The sequence below is a fragment of the Tachysurus vachellii genome, chromosome 19, assembly GCF_030014155.1.
Source record: "Tachysurus vachellii isolate PV-2020 chromosome 19, HZAU_Pvac_v1, whole genome shotgun sequence".
Classification (NCBI taxonomy): Eukaryota; Metazoa; Chordata; class Actinopteri; order Siluriformes; family Bagridae; genus Tachysurus; species Tachysurus vachellii.
Window position 1 is genome coordinate 2,585,778 of NC_083478.1, and position 20,935 is coordinate 2,606,712.

General features: G+C 39.9%; 1 protein-coding gene across 3 annotated transcripts in view; it reads right to left on the bottom strand.

Moving 5' to 3' along the window:
- Window positions 1–5,784: 5,784 nt before the first annotated feature.
- Window positions 5,785–20,935, bottom strand: part of cdh26.2 (cadherin 26, tandem duplicate 2) — a 29,229-nt gene continuing 14,078 nt past the window's right edge. For all 3 annotated transcript variants that reach the window (XM_060893964.1, XM_060893965.1, XM_060893966.1), the window contains 11 exons: window positions 20,676–20,858; window positions 19,060–19,379; window positions 18,638–18,780; window positions 15,967–16,197; window positions 14,652–14,873; window positions 13,926–14,047; window positions 13,003–13,110; window positions 11,953–12,003; window positions 11,228–11,275; window positions 9,095–9,175; window positions 5,785–8,929 (listed from right to left, as the gene is read on the bottom strand). In XM_060893964.1, the coding sequence (XP_060749947.1) occupies window positions 8,726–8,929; window positions 9,095–9,175; window positions 11,228–11,275; window positions 11,953–12,003; window positions 13,003–13,110; window positions 13,926–14,047; window positions 14,652–14,873; window positions 15,967–16,197; window positions 18,638–18,780; window positions 19,060–19,379; window positions 20,676–20,858 (1,713 nt within the window). In that variant the 3' untranslated portion in view covers window positions 5,785–8,725. The remainder of the gene's footprint in view (window positions 8,930–9,094; window positions 9,176–11,227; window positions 11,276–11,952; window positions 12,004–13,002; window positions 13,111–13,925; window positions 14,048–14,651; window positions 14,874–15,966; window positions 16,198–18,637; window positions 18,781–19,059; window positions 19,380–20,675; window positions 20,859–20,935) is intronic.

Sequence of the window (20,935 nt, forward strand, 5' to 3'; positions counted from 1 at the left end):
CACACTCCTGATTACGGCTTATCTCTCCCTGATGCAAACGTGTCCAAACAGGTTTCATCATGAAGAACTGGTAAAGAGAACAAAGTGATTTATTTATTCTTATTCCTTCCTCATTTGTACAAGTTAATGGTAACCGAATCCACCGACCTGCATGTATTTCCTCTTGTCCTAAAAGCTGTGGCACCTCCATGGTTGTTTTTGTTCTCGCCGTCTCCTACTAACAGGGAAAATGACTTTCATTTGAATTTAGAGTGTTCAGTTTATCAACAAGTCATGCGATATTTTAATGTTTTAACTTGAAATAAACTTTAAATAGGGGGGCACGGTGGCTTAGTGGTTAGCACGTTGGCCTCACACCTCCAGGGTTGGGGGTCCGATTCCCGTCTCCGCCTTGTGTGTGTGGAGTTCTCCCCGTGCCTCGGGGGTTTACTCTGGGTACTCTGGAGATAGATAAATAAAAAAGTATATAAACTATATAAAAACTATATAAAATATGAAGTGAAGTAAAGTGACGTGACATACAGCTAAGTACGGTGACCCTTACTCAGAATTTGTTCTCTGAATTTAACCCATCCAAAGTGAACACACACACCGTGAACACACACCCGGAGCAGTGGGCAGCCATTTATACTGCGGCGCCCGGGGAGCAGTGGGGGCGAACCCCCAACCTTAGGGTTAGGAGTCAAACTCTCTAACCGTTAGGCCCCGGGTTTTCGCATATCCCAGGCTATTATGAGTCTGGGGTCAGAGCTCAGGGTCAGCCATCGTGTGGCGCCCCTGGAGCAGGAGAGGTTAAGGGCCTTGCTCAAGGACCTAACTTAGGCCATGTCCACACTAATCCGGATATATTTGAAAACGGAGTTTACGTCTAAAAACGATCTGCGTCCACATTATCATTTTCAAACGTTTTCCAAAAGTTTCTCATCCACACTGAAATGTATGAAAACGCTTACATCTCCCTACTGTGCATGAGTAAAGCTTCGACCTTCGTCATATCCGCTATGCGTTTATTTACTTTCCGGCTCTCAAAAACTTAGCGGCAATGTCGAGGAAAGGCACTGATTTTTTTAAATGGACCGACAGTGAGGTGGAGTTGTTGCTGCGAGTAACACAGGAATATAAAGTGGCCAAAGCAAGCGAAAATGTAGACTGGGAGACGTGCCAAAACAAATACGGCGAAATACTGGACCATACTGGAGCAATATCCCGGGGACGACGTCGATTACCCCCACAGTAAGGACGAGGTCACAAAACTCACACTAACCACAAAATTAAAGGCTATCAGGCTTAAGTACAGGCATGCAGTAGACTCCGGAAAGAGAAGTGGGCATGGAAGGGTTGTACTACTGTACTTTGAACTCTGCAAGCAGATCTGGGGTGGTTCTCCAGCTGTCACCACCATTAATTGTGGCATTGAAACAAGCGACATTAACATCAGAAGCAGCACCACCAGCGATGAAAGTTATCCACCATCAGTCAGTCGCGATAGCCCTTCTCATGCTACAGCAAGTGAGGACTCAGATGGGATGCCTACAGAGACTCAAAACAGATGTGACAGGCTGAACGCAAAGCTGTCATCATATAGACAAGAGCGGCTTAAACGAAAATTGTCAAATGAAGGACAGCTCATTACACTTGCACAGGAAGATCTTAAGCTAAGGAGGCAGACATTTGAGAGGATGGAGGCTGCAAACAGAGAGTTTTCAGAGAACATTGGCAGACTGACATCAAACATTGAAAAACGTACAAATTCAGTTACAGACGTATTTTTACTTATGAGAAAATCAATGGCCCAGACTCCATTTGTAGCACCACCACCGCTGCCACAACGATACAGCTCACACCATTGGCAACCTGGTTACCTCTATGGTTCAGCTGTTGCCTCTGCTCCCTCTTCAGCACCAACCAGACAAACAGCACCACAGCACCATGAAGATTCTGCTCCATTTTCATACACTGAATATCTTTACTCTAATGACACAGTGTAGTCATGTCTTTAATACACATGATATATGTGCATGTTGAAAAAAGAAGCACTTTTTGTTATTGTTTGTTTAATTCTAAGTTTCCTGTAGCCATGGTTACAACGTTGTACCTGTGTTTAAATTGTTTAAATGGACTTTTTTGGTAATGCTCTGTTTTTCTCGGACTCCTTTCTGATGACAGACATGTAAAGTTTACATTAAAGTAAAATGTATTTTTTGTGAACATTTTCAGTTTCAACAATTAATGTTTACAATGCCTACAAGGACATGAGTTAATTTTCAGTTTTAATGTACAGTTAATGTACAGTTTGAAAGACTGGAGTTTTTTTTATGCAGTAACAACAAGTAGGCTAACTTTTTCCCCTGCTGAATATCTTGAAGCAATTACACAATAAATGATTGTTCATAAACAAAATACATTTTATTCATTTATTGAATCACAGGAGCCTAAGCACTTCAATAGACATTATATAACGTTCACAATCTGAAAGTATAATTTAATCAGACAAGCGTAATGTCTACCAAACTGAATTTTTCTTAACGTTTTAATTCAGAGAAATAACAGTAAGTGGCAAAATTTATATGCAATAATCTGAAATGAGCATCGTTCAAGGGTCAAGAAACTTGGCGAGCACATTTCTTACTCGCCTCCCCTCAGTTTCATTGCATTCTGTTCTGATATTATTGTGCCATGTTGGTGGCTGGAAGTCTCTGTCATACTGGACAGCTGCAGCAACATTTTGTTCTGGAATGATTTCTCTGTTAGCTTCACAAAAGTTATGCAAAACAAAACAGGCATTGATGACGAATGGAAGATCATCCAGATTTATGTCCATTGCCCTTCGTAATGCTCCAAATCTTGCTTTTAAACGTCCAAATGAGCATTCAATCACCATTCTGCACTTGCACAGTGAAAACCCAAAGTATTGTTCATGAGGAGTAGAACCTCCACTTGCATACTCTTTCATAACATAGGGCAGCAGGGGGTATGCTGGGTCTCCGAGAAGAAATACAGGAACAGGATCTTCTCCCTCCACAATTACTTTTGGACAAGAAGGAATCTTTCCATGTCTCAAGTAAGCATTGATTTGTGAATTGGCAAATATTCAAGCATCATGAACGCTGCCAGGCCATTTAATAACAACGTCCATGAATGTGTACTTGTAATCACAGGTAGCCTGTACATTCAAGGAGAATTTGCCTTTCCTGTTGATGTAATCAGTGGAGTTCGATGAAGGCTGCTTAATTTTGATATGCATGCCATCAATAGCCCCTAGACACTGTGGCATTCCGTGTGTTTTGTAAAAGTTTGTGACAAGTGTCTGTACCTCTGGTTCTGTGAATGGAAGTGAAACATACTCGGGACCAAGGTGAAATGTGATAGCTCTGCACACTTCTCTGATTATTTTAGACACAGTTTGTCGGGCTAATCCAAACGCATTCGCTGTTTTCCGCAGTCGACCTTCGTCGCTTAAATAGTATAGAGTACATGCAACCTTTGTAACAACGTCCACAGGTGATCTCATTCGTGTTGTCTGGCCTTGAATGTGATGTCGTAATAGTTCACTCAGATGGTACAGAGAATCCCTAGACATTCTGAAGTTTTCACGCCACTCCTCAGGCACGACAATTCCACGCACAAAGTTATCCCACCAAGCACGGCAGCGTCCAGGTCTCACCCAAAATCTCCGATCCATGTACGGTCTGAAACACAACTGTCCTCGAGTTCCGTCGCTAAACATCAACTGCGAGTATACATTCCGCCTTCTTTGAAGAAACGCAATCTGCAGTATGTACAAACTGACATTAATTTTTATCAAGGCTGTCAAAACGGAGAGCATCCAAAACAACTGCTGCACAATGCCGTTCACTATCTTGGCTGAATTGGTCACATGACTGCATCACATGACTAAATGCGTCATAGTATTCAAAAGCCTCCGTCTTTACAGTCCACACTAAGACGCGAAGACGGCGTTTTCAAATTTATCCGCTTTGGAGAGCGTCTTCCAACAGCTACGTTTTCGTTGACTTAAAACGGCGTCTCAGTGTGGACGAAAGGCCTTAGTATTAATAAAGGCACTAATATTCAAACGAAAACGTATTAGTGTGGACATGGAGTTAGATGTCTCAGCAGCTTGTGGGCTTGAACCCTGACCTTCTGATTAGGAACCCAGTGCCTTGACCACTGGACCATCACATCCTCATAATGTATATACATATACATAAATATACATATACATAAATGTGTATGGTTTTTAAAGATTGTCCTTAAAGTGCCCATGTGCAGTATGGTGTGCAAATAGTGTATATAGTGTATAAAGTGGCACTGTGCTGTGCAAGTCCACAGTTAAATCTTCTAGGAATCTTTGTGCAATGTCTAACAGAAACTATTAAACTCTATGCATTATTAGGCCTAGATCTCTCTATCTCTCTGACGACGAGATACGCTGGTTCTCTCTGACGACGAGATACGCTGGTTCTCTCTGACGACGAGATACGCTGGTTCTCTCTGACGACGAGATACGCTGGGTCTCTATGACGACGAGATACGCTGGTTCTCTATGACGACGAGATACGCTGGTTCTCTCTGATTACGAGATACGCTGGTTCTCTCTGACGACGAAATACGCTGGTTCTCTCTGACGACGAGATACGCTGGTTCTCTCTGACCATGAGATACGCTGGTTCTCTCTGACGATGAGATAAGCTGGTTCTCTCTGACGACGAGATACGCTGGTTCTCTCTGACGACGAGATACGCTGGTTCTCTCTGACGACGAGATACGCTGGGTCTCTATGACGACGAGATACGCTGGTTCTCTCTGACGACGAGATACGCTGGTTCTCTCTGACGACGAGATACGCTGGGTCTCTATGACGACGAGATACGCTGGTTCTCTCTGACGACGAGATACGCTGGTTCTCTCTGACGACGAGATACGCTGGTTCTCTCTGACGACGAGATACGCTGGTTCTCTATGACGACGAGATACGCTGGGTCTCTATGACGACGAGATACGCTGGTTCTCTCTGACGACGAGATACGCTGGTTCTCTATGACGACGAGATACGCTGGGTCTCTATGACGACGAGATACACTTTTTCTCTCTGACGACGAGATACGCTGGTTCTCTATGACGACGAGATACGCTGGGTCTCTATGACAACGAGATACGCTGGTTCTCTCTGACGACGAGATACGCTGGTTCTCTCTGACGACGAGATACGCTGGTTCTCTCTGACGACGAGATACGCTGGTTCTCTGTGACGACGAGATACGCTGGGTCTCTATGACGACGAGATACGCTGGTTCTCTCTGACGACGAGATACGCTGGTTCTCTATGACGACGAGATACGCTGGGTCTCTATGACGACGAGATACGCTGGTTCTCTCTGACAACGAGATACGCTGGTTCTCTATGACGACGAGATACGCTGGGTCTCTATGACGACGAGATACGCTGGTTCTCTCTGACGACGAGATACGCTGGTTCTCTCTGACGACGAGATACGCTGGTACTCTCTGACGACGAGATACGCTGGTTCTCTCTGACGACGAGATACGCTGGTTCTCTCTGACGACGAGATACACTGGTTCACACATTAACACCCAGTGCATTTCCTGAATTGCTTGCATCACAGCAGATAGCTGTTCATTATAAGAGGCTTTCAGCACTGTAAGATGTACAGTAGAACTTGTAGCATGTGGGCAGTCACTATGCTGCAGGTCTATTATATATTACCCTTTATTGCCCCGAAGTATTAAAAGTAGCATTTGATATAAAACAGAACAATACAGTACATTTAAAAAGACTTTTATTTATTTTGCAGACACATATCCAAAACAATTTACATATGAATCCAGTCTTAACACAGCTGAGCAGTTGAGGGCTATAATTTAAAAATGATCATTTCTTGTGTAATTGTTCTAAATGTGTCTGTATCACTGACTCATCTTAATGCTTCTATTCTCTGATGGAAGTGAGTCCATGGAAATATTATTATTATTATTATTATTATTATTATTATTATTATTATTATTATTATTATTATTATATCTGCACAAACTGGGCTTGAATCTTGACATTCATTATTTCACGTTTTATGTATAGATCTAATTCTCTCATAGCCCACGTAGACCATGTAATGTTCAACACAACAGTTTTACAAAAGTATTTTTTTATTGTTCATTTTTTTATTGGTGTGAAATATACAGTGTTGCTTGAAAGTTTGTGAACCCTTTAGAAATTCCTATATTTCTGCATGAATAAGACAAAAAAACATCATCAGATTTTCACAAAAGTCCTAAAAGAAAACAAAGTGAACACAATCAAACAAACCAGCCAACAATATTATATTTCTTCATTTAATTATTGAGAAAAATTATCCAGCATTACATGTCTGTGACTCCAAGTACGTGAACCTTTGCGTTCGGTATCTGTTGTGAGTCCTTGTGCTGCAATAACTAAGTAAATTGTCCAGTAACTTTTCATCGGTTCTGCGCAACAGCTTAGAAGAATTTTCTTCCATTCCACAGTACAGAAGAGCTTCAACACTCAGATTTTATTGGGTGTCCTCATATGAACTAGTTGCTTCAGGCTCTTTCACAATTTTTCTTTTGGATTAAAGTCAGGACATTGACTTGGCCATTCTAAAACATCATCTGTGTTCCTCTTTGTTCTTCATCCTTTGGTACAGAGTGCATGTGTTCGTTGTCTTGATGTATGACCCATTCTTTTTAGATTCAGTTCATGGACAGATGTCTTGCCATTTTCATTTAGAGATCACTGGAATAATTCTGAATTCATGGTGCAAACTGCCCTGGCCCAGATGCAGCGATACAGGCCCAAAGCATGATACTACCACCACCATGTTTCACAGACGGTATAAGGTTCTTATGCTGGAATTCAGCATTTTCCTTTCTCCAAAAATAATTCTTCATATTTAAAACAAAATGTCTTCTGGCTTGTCCACATGATCTTTAGCAAACTTCATGGTCAGCAATGTTCTTTTTGGAGAGTAGAGACTTTCTCCTTGTGACTCTGTCCTGCACACCGAAGTTGTTCAGTGTTCACCTGATGACAGACTCATGAACGTTAACATAAGCCAAAGTAAACGAGGCATTTAGTTGATTAGAAGTTCCCCTCTGTATTCCTTTCTGACTCAACAGACTGTCACATGTCTTTCTTTTGGAGTGATCTTAGCTGGTTGACCGCTTCTAAGAAAGTACCAATGGTCCAAACTCTTTAGAACCTTTTCCAACCTGATGAGCAACAATAACTCTTTTTCTCAAGTCCTCAGAAATCTTCAATGATCCTCTTCCACAAACTCACGACATGAACGTCAGATTTTGATACATCTCTGTTCTTTAAATAAAATAGGACCCTCACAGAGACCTGATTGTCTTCTCGTTGACCAAAATCAGATGGACTCGAATTTGACCTTACACTTGTCCCTCTCACAGATATATAATATTAATACATTTTCCTGAATATAAAAAATGAGCAAGTCTGAAAATCTGATGTTTATGGTCATATTTATGCACTCTCACTCATCTTCTACCGCTTATCCGAACTACCTCGGGTCACGGGGAGCCTGTGCCTATCTCAGGCGTCATCGGGCATCAAGGCAGGATACACCCTGGACGGAGTGCCAACCCATCGCAGGACACACACACTCTCATTCACTCACGCAATCACACACTAGGGACAATTTTCCAGAGATGCCAATCAACCTACCATGCATGTCTTTGGACCCGGAGGAAACCCCCGAGGCACGGGGAGAACATGCAAACTCCTCACACACAAGGCGGAGGCGGGAATTGAACCCCCAACCCTGGAGGTGTGAGACGAACATGCTAACCACTAAGCCACCGTGCCCCCCATATATATGCAGATATCTAAAAATGTCTAAAGGGTTCACAAACTTCCAAGCGACATTATACATGTTCTCCGTTGTTTTTAAAAGAAAATCTTTTTAGAATATCCGTGGACATTTTAATGAAATGCTGCTTAAAGGACACCGTTCTGACTCACCGCAGCACTGTGTCCCAGCTACAAAGCTACATTCTGGCAGCGGTTCAGATCTGAATACAGATGCAGATATTTACATCGCTACACAGATACCGTTAGTGGTATTGCATTACACCTTTAATATGTTTAATTATCATAAAATAAATTCCTCTCCAAAAAAATTCTTAGGTCTTTCCCAGTAAAATTATAAGTACTTTGAGTTAAAAAAAATCTTCCACCAACTACTAACACAGAACTTAAGATACAATACAACCCAATTATAGCTGCAACCAATGCTGTTTTCTTTAAAAAAATATTGTTCCCATCATTCTTTTATCTTCAGTAAGTGCCTTAACCCAACCAGGGTCTCATCCTGGGTTGGATGTTAGTTCACACACACATACTGTACCCACACTCATATAAAACAAAACCTAGGAGCGATGTTGAGTAGCCAGTTCAAATATATTGTTTTCATTTCCTGAAAGATAACGGTTTTGGAGATACGAGGATTCCACCTGACATTGACGATATGCAAGTTTGTAGGAAGTGGAAGCAAACCGGTCAAACAGGTGCCCATCTTTCCGTCCATCCATACATGAGGTAGGTATGCTAATTCAGAATAACCTACATATGTCAGTGCCTTTCAAACTTACAACACTAACCTTAAGCTGCTCACGAAGAGCGAGCTAAAATATTTAACGATTATTAATGTTTCAGTGTTTTCTCATACTATGACATTAGATCAGGTCTGCACACAGCTGCCAATTTGTTGAATTGGATATCTAAATTTGTAAAGATGTCTAGATTGAAATCTGTCTCAGGAAAGGAGAGGGTATCAAGGTTTGGGTCCGTCTCGAGTTCTCCTTCGTCTGCATAGCAGTGTGGTTTATAATCACCAAGCTCCTCTTGTGGGTTCTGGAGTTGGAGGAGGCTCTGTTAAGGAGGAATAAGGGGAAAAAAACATATATTAAAAAAAAAAACCCAAACACAAAACTTCTGCTAATAATTTAAGGTTGTAGCCGTAGAAATGGTTCAGCTAGAGCGGGTTCACATACGCTAGAGGATGTTCACAACTAGGATTTTTAGTAGTAGCCTTACATGATCAAGCTGGATCAACAATGCTTCTCTCATATGAAGGTCATCTGAGTAGTAAGTGGAATAGTTTCTGCTCATTGATTGCTGGGTGGGAAAAAGATATCATCATATCATTAATGTTTATCTGTTAGCTTTGGTGAAAAACATACAGTTATACCAACCAATATACAGTGATACCTCGAGATACGAGTGCTTTGACATACAAATTTTTTGAGATACGAGCTGTGATTCGACCAAATTTTTGTCTTGATATACGAACAAATTTTTGAGATACGAGAATCCGAGCCGCCGCCGCCGAAACAAAGATCCCCAACAACCACGTGTGCTCTGTTTCCCCGCCTCAGCTTCCCGCGTCTCTTTCAGTTAAAGCCGCCTTTCTACTGCACACGACAAACGACGGCCGATAAACAGGAAGTCATTCATTTCCTATGGAGAGTCGCAAAGGCGACTACACCGCATCCGATATGCCGACCGGACAGGCTTTTATTAAAACGACCGGCAGATGTTAGTGAGGAAAGAGTGACAAAAAGGGCAAAAACAAGTGAAAAGCGATGAAGAAAATTAAGCAAAATTAATGTAAAGAAAACAGAAATTGTAGCAATTAAGTTCAGTTAAGTTAAGAGAATTTCAGTTCTGTCAGGACCACTTTGTCAAAAGAGAATTTATTAGATGATACGCATACAGTTAGTGTTTGCGGTATGGTTCTGTTCTGAACAAAAATCCACGCGCCCGTCCATGCGCATGCGTGGTCAGAGGGCGGAGAGCAGCGACTAGAAAATAGAATAGACCCCCCGTATAACAGAACCATTAATCATGCATAGTATTAGATATGTTGGCGCACGGTGGCTTAGTGGTTAGCACGTTCGCCTCACACCTCCAGGGTTGGGGGTTTCCTCCGGGGTTTCCTCCGGGTAGTCCGGTGTCCTCCCCCGGTCCAAAGACATGCATGGTAGGTTGATTGGCATCTCTGGAAAATTGTCTGTACTGTGTGAGTGAATGAGAGTGCGTGTGTGTGCGCCCTGTGATGGGTTGGCACTCCGTCCAGGGTGTATCCTGCCTTGATGCCCGATGACGCCTGAGATAGGCACAGGCTCCCCGTGACACGAAGTAGTTCGGATAAGCGGTAGAAGATGAGTATGAGTATATTAGATATGCTCGCTTACGCGTTTTTGGAAAGTAGTAAATGAATGAATGGATAAATAAATAATTAAATAATTAGAGAGAGAGAGGGAGACAGATTTATGACGTAAACTGGAACAACGAACACGGGTTCCGGCATGGTGGAGTTGGGGTTGGAGGAGGGAGTTTAAATCGCGGCAGCAGCGAAGCGCTAGAGCGACTCTATGAATGGGAATTTAAATGGTCGGGTAATATGGATGTCGTAACCGGATTGGTGCGCGTCGTGGACAACTGATTAACAAATGATGCACGCTTGACGACGTGGCCTGCCAGAACTAATGTGATGCTTGATTTAAGTTCGTTAATTTTAGTGAAGTTTAGTTAAGTTCCATTTAAGTGTAAAGTAGCATTAAGAGTGTACAGTAGCGAGTAAGTGAACGAAAGTGAAAGTGTAATTCCTCCTAACTCCTCCTCCTGTTTAATCCTCCCTCAACCTCCATGCGCCGTAAAGTAAAACCAGTTTATTTTATTTTTTTTAACATTCTCTTTTATTACTGTATGTTTTTATACAATATTTGTCATTTATAAATACAGTACTGTACATTTTTCATATTCAAAACACATAAACAAAACAACTGGAGTGGAATTTTGCAAGCTGGAACGGATTAATGGGATTTCAAATCATTTAAATGGGGAAAATTGTTTTGAGATACGAGCAATTTGAGATACAAGCAAAGTCACGGAACGAATTAAACTCGTATCTCGAGGCATCGCTGTATATGAAATTTTCCAGCTGTCTAAAGAGTTAACTTTCCTCAAACATAATGGATTCTTTAAGGGTTTTTCTGACTCCTACTGGCACGATGACACATAAAGATTTATAATTCATAAAACTGAGCAAAAATTGGATTCAGTTAGCATTTACATTCAATGCCTGATATGATGTATTCGAGAGTACGATATGTAGCCTGAATAGCGGTGTCTTGTAAGAATGTTTGAAGGTAAATAACATCTTACCGTCATGTCGTAATTGTTCATCTGTCTGTAAGAACGTCTTGTCGAACTCTGAAATGTGCATAGAGTAAAAACAGTGTGTCAAATACAACTGTAATCTGGCTAATTTGTCTTGATTATTTATACCTTACCTTATCAGTATCTAGCACTGCTCCATGAGGTGTATAGTATGTGTTGTGCCTTTATCAACATAAAAGCGATACACACACAGCGCATGTAAGGAACATACCAACTACACAGAAACTGTGCGGTCATCTGGGATGGAACCATTCGATCATTTCAGACGTTAAGACATAAGACAGTTAAGTCTTATTTACGATAAGTCTTAAAAAACTTTAGTGCACACCACTTACTCATGTGCTGACTAGATACTATCAGGATTTTATTGCATTGAAACCAGATACTGTTAAATGTGCAGCAGATATTATCAGGTGTGAACCAGATATTATCAGGTGTGAACCAGACACCACTGCAGCTACACCCAAAATAGTTTCCTGTTTAACAGAACATAGTGGATAATATTTTTACCTTGCATTTATGCTGTAACTGAATGAATGTTGTCTAGTTTATAGAAATCTGCGTTTAGCTTGGTCTCAAATATAAAGACATCACATTTATTTATTTATTTATTTATTTATTTATTTATTTATATTTATATTTATATCTCACAATTCAAGTTTCTGACATTCTGTAAATAAAAAAAAAAAACATAACTGAATTATATTTACCCGTCGGAGAGATCTCCTAATGATTTGTTGTTCACTGGATGATCCAAAGCCCTGCAGAAGGGAAATGAAGAGAAAAAATAATGAGCTGATGAGTATAACAAGGATTGATCAGTTCTAGGATGCTGGTGTTTGTGGAACTGTTTGCTCATCATAAGTACAAGATGAGGTAGTACAGATCACTAACGAGGTATTTATAATGAATCTTAAAGCTAAAATGCTCCTGAGCATTGTGTGAAAGGCCAAACCTGTGAAAGCCTAAAATCACAAACGTCTCGAAAATATTTACCCAAGCAGTCAAGTTTGTGTCGTATAACATACAGTATATACACACTCACCGGCCACTTTATTTAGGTACACCTTACTAGTACCGGTGTGGTCTTCTGCTGCTGTAGCCCATCCGCCTCAAGGTTCGACGTGTTGTATGTTCAGAGATGCTCTTCTACATACCTCGGTTGTAACGAGTGGTTATTTGAGTTACTGTTGCCTTTCTATCAGCTCGAACCAGTCTGGCCATTCTCCTCTGACCTCTGGCATCAACATGGCATTTGCGCCCACAGAACTGCCGCTCACTGGATATTTTCTCTTTTTCCGACCATTCTCTGTAAACCCTAGAGATGGTTGTGTGTGAAAATCCCAGTAGATCAGCAGCTTCTGAAATACTCAGACCAGCCCGTCTGGCACCAACAACCATGCCACGTTCAAAGTCACTTAAATCACCTTTCTTCCCCATTCTGACGCTCGGTTTGAACTGCAGCAGATCGTCTTGACCATGTCTACATGCCTGAATGCGTTGAGTTGCTGCCATGTGATTGGCTGATTAGAAATTTACGTTAACGAGCAGTTGGACAGGTGTACCTAATAAAGTGGCCAGTGAGTGTATATACTGTATACAATAGATTTTTGACAATTGCTGTCACTTCTCGCTTTGTTGTCAAGAAAGAAATTGTTTAACTCTACAAATGTGTTCAAAATGTTATGCAAACCGTAGCCATTGCCATGATACTGAAGAAGTGAGGAACATTTTATGTTGTGCTTGGTGATCTCACGTACGTTGTGAACCAGTAACTCCTTAGTGGAAATCCCATTTTGAGCTTCAACATATTTGGATGTCTTCATGTTGTTCTCACTCATGTCCATTTGAAACGCTTTAGGTGGCAACTTTATAAAAAAAGATAAATATAATTAACACTTAATCATATATAAAGTTACACAGTACACAAATGTACACAATACGCCCTTTCCTTTACTGACAAGGTTATAGACCAAAGACGATTATACCAGACAGACACAACTTATTATTATTCATTCATTCATTCATCTTCTACCGCTTATCCGAACTACCTCGGGTCACGGGGAGCCTGTGCCTATCTCAGGCGTCATCGGGCATCAAGGCAGGATACACCCTGGACGGAGTGCCAACCCATCGCAGGGCACACACACACACTCACTCTCATTCACTCACACAATCACACACTACGGACAATTTTCCAGAGATGCCAATCAACCTACCATGCATGTCTTTGGACCGGGGGAGGAAACCGGAGTACCCGGAGGAAACCCCCGAGGCACGGGGAGAACATGCAAACTCCACACACACAAGGCGGAGGCGGGAATCGAACCCCCAACCCTGGAGGTGTGAGGCAAATGTGCTAACCACTAAGCCACCGTGCCCCCACTTATTATTATTATTATTATTATTATTATTATTATTATTATTATTATTATGAATCATTATAATATTAATAATAATAATAATAATATTAATACTAATAATAATATGAATCATAATTGTGAACATTTTCCACATTTCCTTCAAGTACAAAATCTATTTGAGTATTTATTGTAACTAATACAGTAATATATGTGTTTTAAATAATGATAGAAAGACAAAAATCGATTATAGTATTTCTAATGTAAATATACTGTTATAATGTATTTATAAGGTTTAGTAATCCTAATGTATTTTCAGTAACCTTGCAATCTGTTCCAGGTGTCTCAATGTTGGAGTTAATAAGATACCAGTCAGGAGCATCATCACTTGGGATCATAGCTTTCTGTTGTTTGCACGATAGCAAAAGAGCCATTAGAAGGAACACTGTCCAAAAACAAACAAACAAACAAACATTTTAGTTGTTATATCTGTTGGACAAATCCAAAGATATATCTTTAACATGTTGAAATTGTATTAATTTTAATACATTTATTAATAAAAATGATTAATAATTATCGTATTAATGATTAAATTAAGCATTCCGCATTTTTTTCTCATCTGATTATTTACATCACTGTTTAAAAAAAAAAGATTGATTTTATTGTTCAGCTGAAACTGTATATCTATTTGGATGCCCTGTTTAATTTATTACATTTTTCTTATGTCATTTATTTCATTCAAATGAAAGGATAAGATAAAATGAATACATCATGTGAATATTCCTAAATCTATTCAATTCAATTTTAATTCAATTTATTTGTATAGCGCTTTTAACAATTTCCCATTGTCTCAACTCAGCTTTACAGAAGTATGGAAACAGAAGAGAGAAAAATAAATAAATAAATAAATAAATAAATAAATAATAAGAAGAAGAAGACGAAAGAAAAAGAAAAAGAAAAAGAAGAAGAAAAATAAATAAACGAATATATACAATTAAAGCTTAAATTTAATTAAAATAATATATAAAAAAAATAAATCTCAGCTTTACCTAGCAGTAACAAGAAAGCAAAGATTATGATCCCAATGGCACTAAGACTCGGTTGTGCAGACACGGATCTTTGAACATGGCAGTTTGGTGTGATGCTGCAGTCACACACAGTGACGGACACGTTTTGGACCAAACCGAAGCCTTGGTTGTCTAATATTTTGATCTGAAGCATATAACGGCCTGAAAGTACGTTCTTCTCTCGGATAAGATTTACGGTCGTTCCTGCAGAGAGATCAGATTATGTGTTCGTTATGTCACATTAATTCAGCATTTTGATTTCTGTACAATATCAGTAATATTTATGAGTAACGGTTTATAAGATAACAATACAAATTGTTTCTCTTTAATTAGTATTTGGATTCTGGCTTAAACTGTGTAGAAATAAGTAACTAGAATTGTGGGTAAATATATTAAAAAGCAAACTAAAGATTACAGGAGATTTTGGCATAGACTTTATGAGCTTTGCATAAGTTTTACAGTGTAAACAATAAGCAACAAAGGCATGAGATGTAGCAGGATATTCAGATACACAACATAAAAATAAACGTTTACATATTACTATTATTGTTAATATTATAATAATATAGTTTGTTATACAGTATATTAGCTGTTATATTTTTCAAGGTCTTTGCAACATATGCATCATATTTTTAACCTTTTGTCACGTTTCTGATTTCAGGGCACACACACACTCTCATTCACTCACTACGGACAATTTTTCCAGAGATTCCAATCAACCTACCATGCATGTCTTTGGACCGGGGGAGGAAACCGGAGTACCCGGAGGAAACCCCCCGATGCACGGGGAGAACATGCAAACTCCACACACACAAGGTGGTTGTGGGAATCGAACCCCGAACCTGGAGGTGTGAGGCAAACGTGCTAACCACTAAGCCACTGTGCCCCCCTCTCTGGTTTGTCTTAAATTGCCTTATTTTCTGTACACACATGTTTTACATTTTTATTTGCTTATTAGAAGCAGGGTCAAAATGTAGAGTACTCTTGATTTTTTTACGCCCGAGCCGTTATATATCCGAGTATGACTCGGTCGGCTAAAATTGCACAAGCCTGTTATTACTATTACTTATTTATTTTCTTTTGCGGTAACTAGAAGTTGCAATCAGTAAATTATTGATATCATTAAGGATTTATTATTGGTCAAATCAACTCCTATTAGTGAAAGCTAAGTAAAAAATTGTCTAAAAAATTGTTGGATCATAAAACCATGATCGTGAAAATCATGAAACCATGATCCATGTCTACTGTTTTATCCCAATTTTAGGTGAAAAAGTCAATGATAAAGTGAAACTTGTACCAGGGTTCGGTTCAATTCTCCAATTTCCCTTGACATCTCCCAGGAGCTCATAGTGGAATGGTTCACTGTATGGTGGAAGATCCAGATCTTCAGCAGTGATGTTAGTCATAGTTTCTTCGTCTGATAAACACAGATATACTTTTTCACTGGCCTTCTGCAACTGCGGCACATTATCATTCTGATCTCCTAGATGGATGATCACCATCCCTGTACCTGTCAGTGGAGGTTCAGCTGTAGGTCAAATGACAGAGGGGGAAAAAGCAAATTGGTTATTATGTAGTCTATGGAGAGATGTCCATTAAAGCACAGGGGTGAGAAAGAATATTTTCTGTGTTCTTATATAATATGTTTGTATAAGATCTGCTCCTGCACTCTGGGTTCTGCATTAGAGAAGAAACCAATGAAGAAACTGACTACCACAAGAAATAGTGCTTACTACAGGAACCATCATACAAAATACTATACAGTATGTGCTCATCAACTGAAAAACACATAGGTGAGTGTTAATTTGAGACCATTCATCATCATGAGCTCCAAGAAGAGCTTAATGATAACAATTACAAATGTAAAAAAAAACCCAGAATATTTTCAACATGAATCAATTCCAAATCCATTGCAGAACTTATATTTTGTTATAAATGCATACAGTATATAGCATTTTTCTCCTTCTTCTCAGAAGTTCTTTAAGTATCACTGTACATTTCTTCTAGTTTCTGCTTCATAATCTCGAAAAAAAATCTATTCTTCTAACACTGGCTATGATACCTATATCTTTTAAAAACCTGACCTTGACCCCTGACAAACACTGTGAGGCAGGTGGGGGAGCGAGGGACATGGTGTGGTGGGGGTGGGGGGGTGCTTTAGTTAAAACACTGTGAGGCAGGTGGTGGGAGCGAGGGACACGGCAGTGCAGGTGGGGGGGAGTGAGGAACATGGCAAGGCAGGTGGGGGGAAGCGAAGAAAATGGCGCCGTTGCCAGAGGGAACCAAGCGACATCCACAGCCGAGCAGAAGGGCCGAGTGACAATCTGCGGCCAGACCCACGTCGAGAAAGTGAGGGATGGCGGGAAAAATTTCTCCACTACATCTACCACAAGAGCTAAAAAAAAAAGCAAAAGATATAGGCCTGCAACATCCCCCAGCAGCGTCCTCCACTGAAAAACAGGAAGTGAAGCGACGTCCCCTACAGGAACAGGTGCAGAGCGAAGTCCACCGAAGAACACTAGGAATCCAGGGGGGAAAAATTCCCAAAAGGCCTGAATGAGTAATCCAGAAAAAGTAGTTCCACAGATAGTAGGTGCCAGGCATAGTTATCCCTCTGGGTCTGAGTCTGGCTGAGTCCTTCTGTCAGGGTACGGGGGTGTCTTCACAGATAAAATTCAGACCCATACGCAGGGATAACATATAAGGGCTTTTATTTAGGGAAAAGATAACCAGGAACATAAGACACAGGAACACGGAAACAGGAACACTGACACAGAAACAAAACCAACAACAAACAAACGACAGCAAACCAAAGACACATGGTACAAGACACAAAAACTGCTAGAATGTCCCCCTAGTGTCCAAGCAAGGAAAAGTCCAGGTATTTCCTGACACATATGTACCTATGCAGGAATAACATGCATAAAACATATCAGTCAGGATTTATCCTCATCAAAGCACAGAGTCAGCATTAGTTAAAGTGGTAAATGACTTACTACTGGCTTCTAATTAGGACATTGTCTCTTTGCTGGTGTTGATTAAACTTTGACACCAATGATCATACTATTCTCCTCGATAAATTAGAAAATGTTGTCAGAAAAGCTCTCTCCTGGCTCAGGTCTTATTTGATTGATCGTTAATAGTTTGTACACGTAAATGGTGACCTTACCAATCTGTTATAGGCCACTGTTTTTTTTTTTTCCATATACTGTACAGTATATCGTCGCTGTCAGACGGAATCCTCGTATCTCCAAAACCGTTATTTTTCAGGAAATTAAAAAAACGCCGTACCTTATCTGCAGTGCACAGGGTTTAGTCCGCGTTGCAGTGGATTGTCTTGCGCTAAATTCCTGTCCTCAGACGAGCACCAGAACTAGCGGGGGTCAAGATTTTTTTTTCTTTGAGCCCAGTGTTTTGAAGACATTTACCTCAGAAGACGTGTTGATTCGTTGCGACTCTTCTTGAGGAGAAATATGCCGCGAAGCTCTCCCGCGGAGTGAGGAAGAGGTGGGCAGTTGAATTGTCCAATGGAGTTATGAGATTTGCGCTCAAGCTATTTTCAAGACTTTAGATTGGTTAATAACTTGTAAAAATAACAGACCCACGTGGGGACTGACCAATAGCATCGATATGTGAAAAAATATGAAATTGACCAAATTTGGACATACGAGGTTTCCGCCCGACAGTGACGATATGCTACCTTTGGGTACAATACTTTGCACAAATGCTGATGACACGCAGTTTTTAGCTAATCTTAATAAGTTTAAGTAATATGTAAAGGACGTTAGACGCTGGAGGCTTAGCTTATTAACTTCCTTATACATAATACTGAAACGATAGAAGTTCTTGTACTAGACCCAGAGTAACTTTGGATGGCTTTCAGATACAAACAAGCACTAACCACAACTTGTTAATAATTACAACATATCAAAAAAGAAAGTTAATGGATCAACCTTACAATTTCTTACCATTGTCCACAACATACACAGTGACACTGTAGGTATTGTTTTCCACAAATGGTGATTCTCTGTCCAGAACCTTGGCTGCAAAAACCTGCCCAGTCTTTGAATCTACAGTCACCCAGTTATCTTTATCTTCTCCTTTAACAAAGCTAGAAGAGATAGAGACAGCAAGATGGTATCAATATCCAGTTGTAGTTCTTGGTAATAAATTCCTAACGTTTGTATTCTAACATAATGTACATTTTAATTCAGTCCTTTTAGATCAGGAATTTATCCTTGCCAACATTTTTGACTAACATTTTCCTTAAACCATGTGAAGGAAAAACAATATTACATTAAATAATATTCTCTATTTTTTGCTGTTTTTAAGAGTCGAGCACAGTTTAACAATGATCTAAAGGCACCTTTAAAAAGATAGTTTCACTTACTAAAATGAGCTGCCAAATGAATTATCTGGGTCTCTGGCTGTAAGGGTTTCCAAAAGAGTTCCAACTTTTGTATTCTCCATGATCATTATTTCTTTAACAGGTGGTACAAATTCTGGCGGGTCGTTGACGTCCTCGATAGCGATAGTGGCGTTATAAAGCTGAAAAGCTTTAGCGTCAATCATTGTGGACTTTTCAGTTAAAGTCTCTACATCCCATAAATCATCCGAAGTAGGATTTTTCACTTTACAGTAGAAGTAGGGCACCTCATTTTCCACACTGATTGACACGTTTCTTGAAGTTTGCTGCTCGTAATCCATCGCCTATTTAATAAAGCAAAAATAACGTTTGTGATGCATGTAAACAATTTAAATAAAGTAGAAAGTTTTTACAGTGCTGAAGGTAACAGGAAATAACCCATAATATGGGAAGTTGTATGGTTAGCAGTATAAAGTGATTTACAGTTTAAATCATTGACACATTCACACCCACTGCTGGAGAAAAACATAAGACAAGCAGACATCGGGAGACTAAATGATTAATTAAAGACGGGATTAGACAGAGAATAAACTGATCAAACGCTAAACTTTACACTACCAACAACACGTTTCACTTTAGGGTTCTCAGGCTGATAGGGTTTGGTGCCAAAACCAAAAAGGTTGCTTCCCTCTCGTATTTTCACTTGTCTGCTGAATATCTAACATGTCTTTAACAAACTCTAAATAAATTCCTTCACTTCACCTTTATGGACTTTTATGTGTAGATTCGTGACTCATCATCTCAATTAAAGGCAGGGTCTCCGATATTTGAGAAACGCTTCTGAAAACTGTGTTGGGCCACCAAACAAAACAAAAACAAAACAAAAGTGTAGCCAATGAGCAGAAAGGGGCGGGTCTTGTCAATATGGGCGGAGAGAGTGTTCAGTGCGCATGTGTGCATGTGCGAATATTCACAGATTGGAGTTTCCTGAGTCAATAACTCCTGAGCTAAACGCTGTTTCTACACAAAACACGGTTGTAGCTGCGTCTCTACATTACTACGATAGAAAAGAGGTGTTATTTGTGTAGTAACAGCGTTTAGCTCAGGAGTTATTGACTCAGGAAACTCCAATCTGTGAATATGTGACCAACTTCCTACTCCTTCAGTTCTCTCCAGCGCTGGAAAGCTGATCCTATATTAACACGTCCTACTTCTTACCTTATCGTAAGCCTTTCTTCGCTTTCTTTCTTTGTTTTTATCCTCCATGTCAATGTTAAAACAGCTTTCTGCTAATGTCACACATGCGCACTGAACACTCTCTCCGCCCATATTGACAAGACACGCCCCTTTCTGCTCATTGGCCACACGTTTGTTTTGTTTTTGTTTAGCTTGTCGCCCCGACTCAGAAGCATTTCTCAAATATCGGAGACCCCACCTTTTAAACTTTTTCAGTTACAGGTTATATTACAAAATATGGAAAAGTTTAGAACTACATACAGTCGAGACGTTACAAAGTTAACCATGTGAAGTGATTTCCAGTCTGCCACACAGGTACGTAGCTAGTTTCACTCTGTGTGCAGTGTACAACTTGTATTGTACTTTTCACTGTAAAATAAATAAATAAATAAATAAATTCATACCTTTATAACAGTCAAAATTCCTTCATTAGTTTTGGGATCCGTCTGGATTTTAAAATAGTTTTCCCGATCTCCATGAAGAGTAAATTTAGCTTTCCAGGCTGGTGAACCTTCCGTGTCTTTGTCTTTTATCTGTACACGCAGAACTTCCACTCCGCTCTCTCGTTCTTTTATTTTTCCAGGACCCTAAAAACAACTTATGTTTATTACATAAATATCTGAAATATCAAGATTTGAGCTTTTAGTTGATTACCTTAAATATT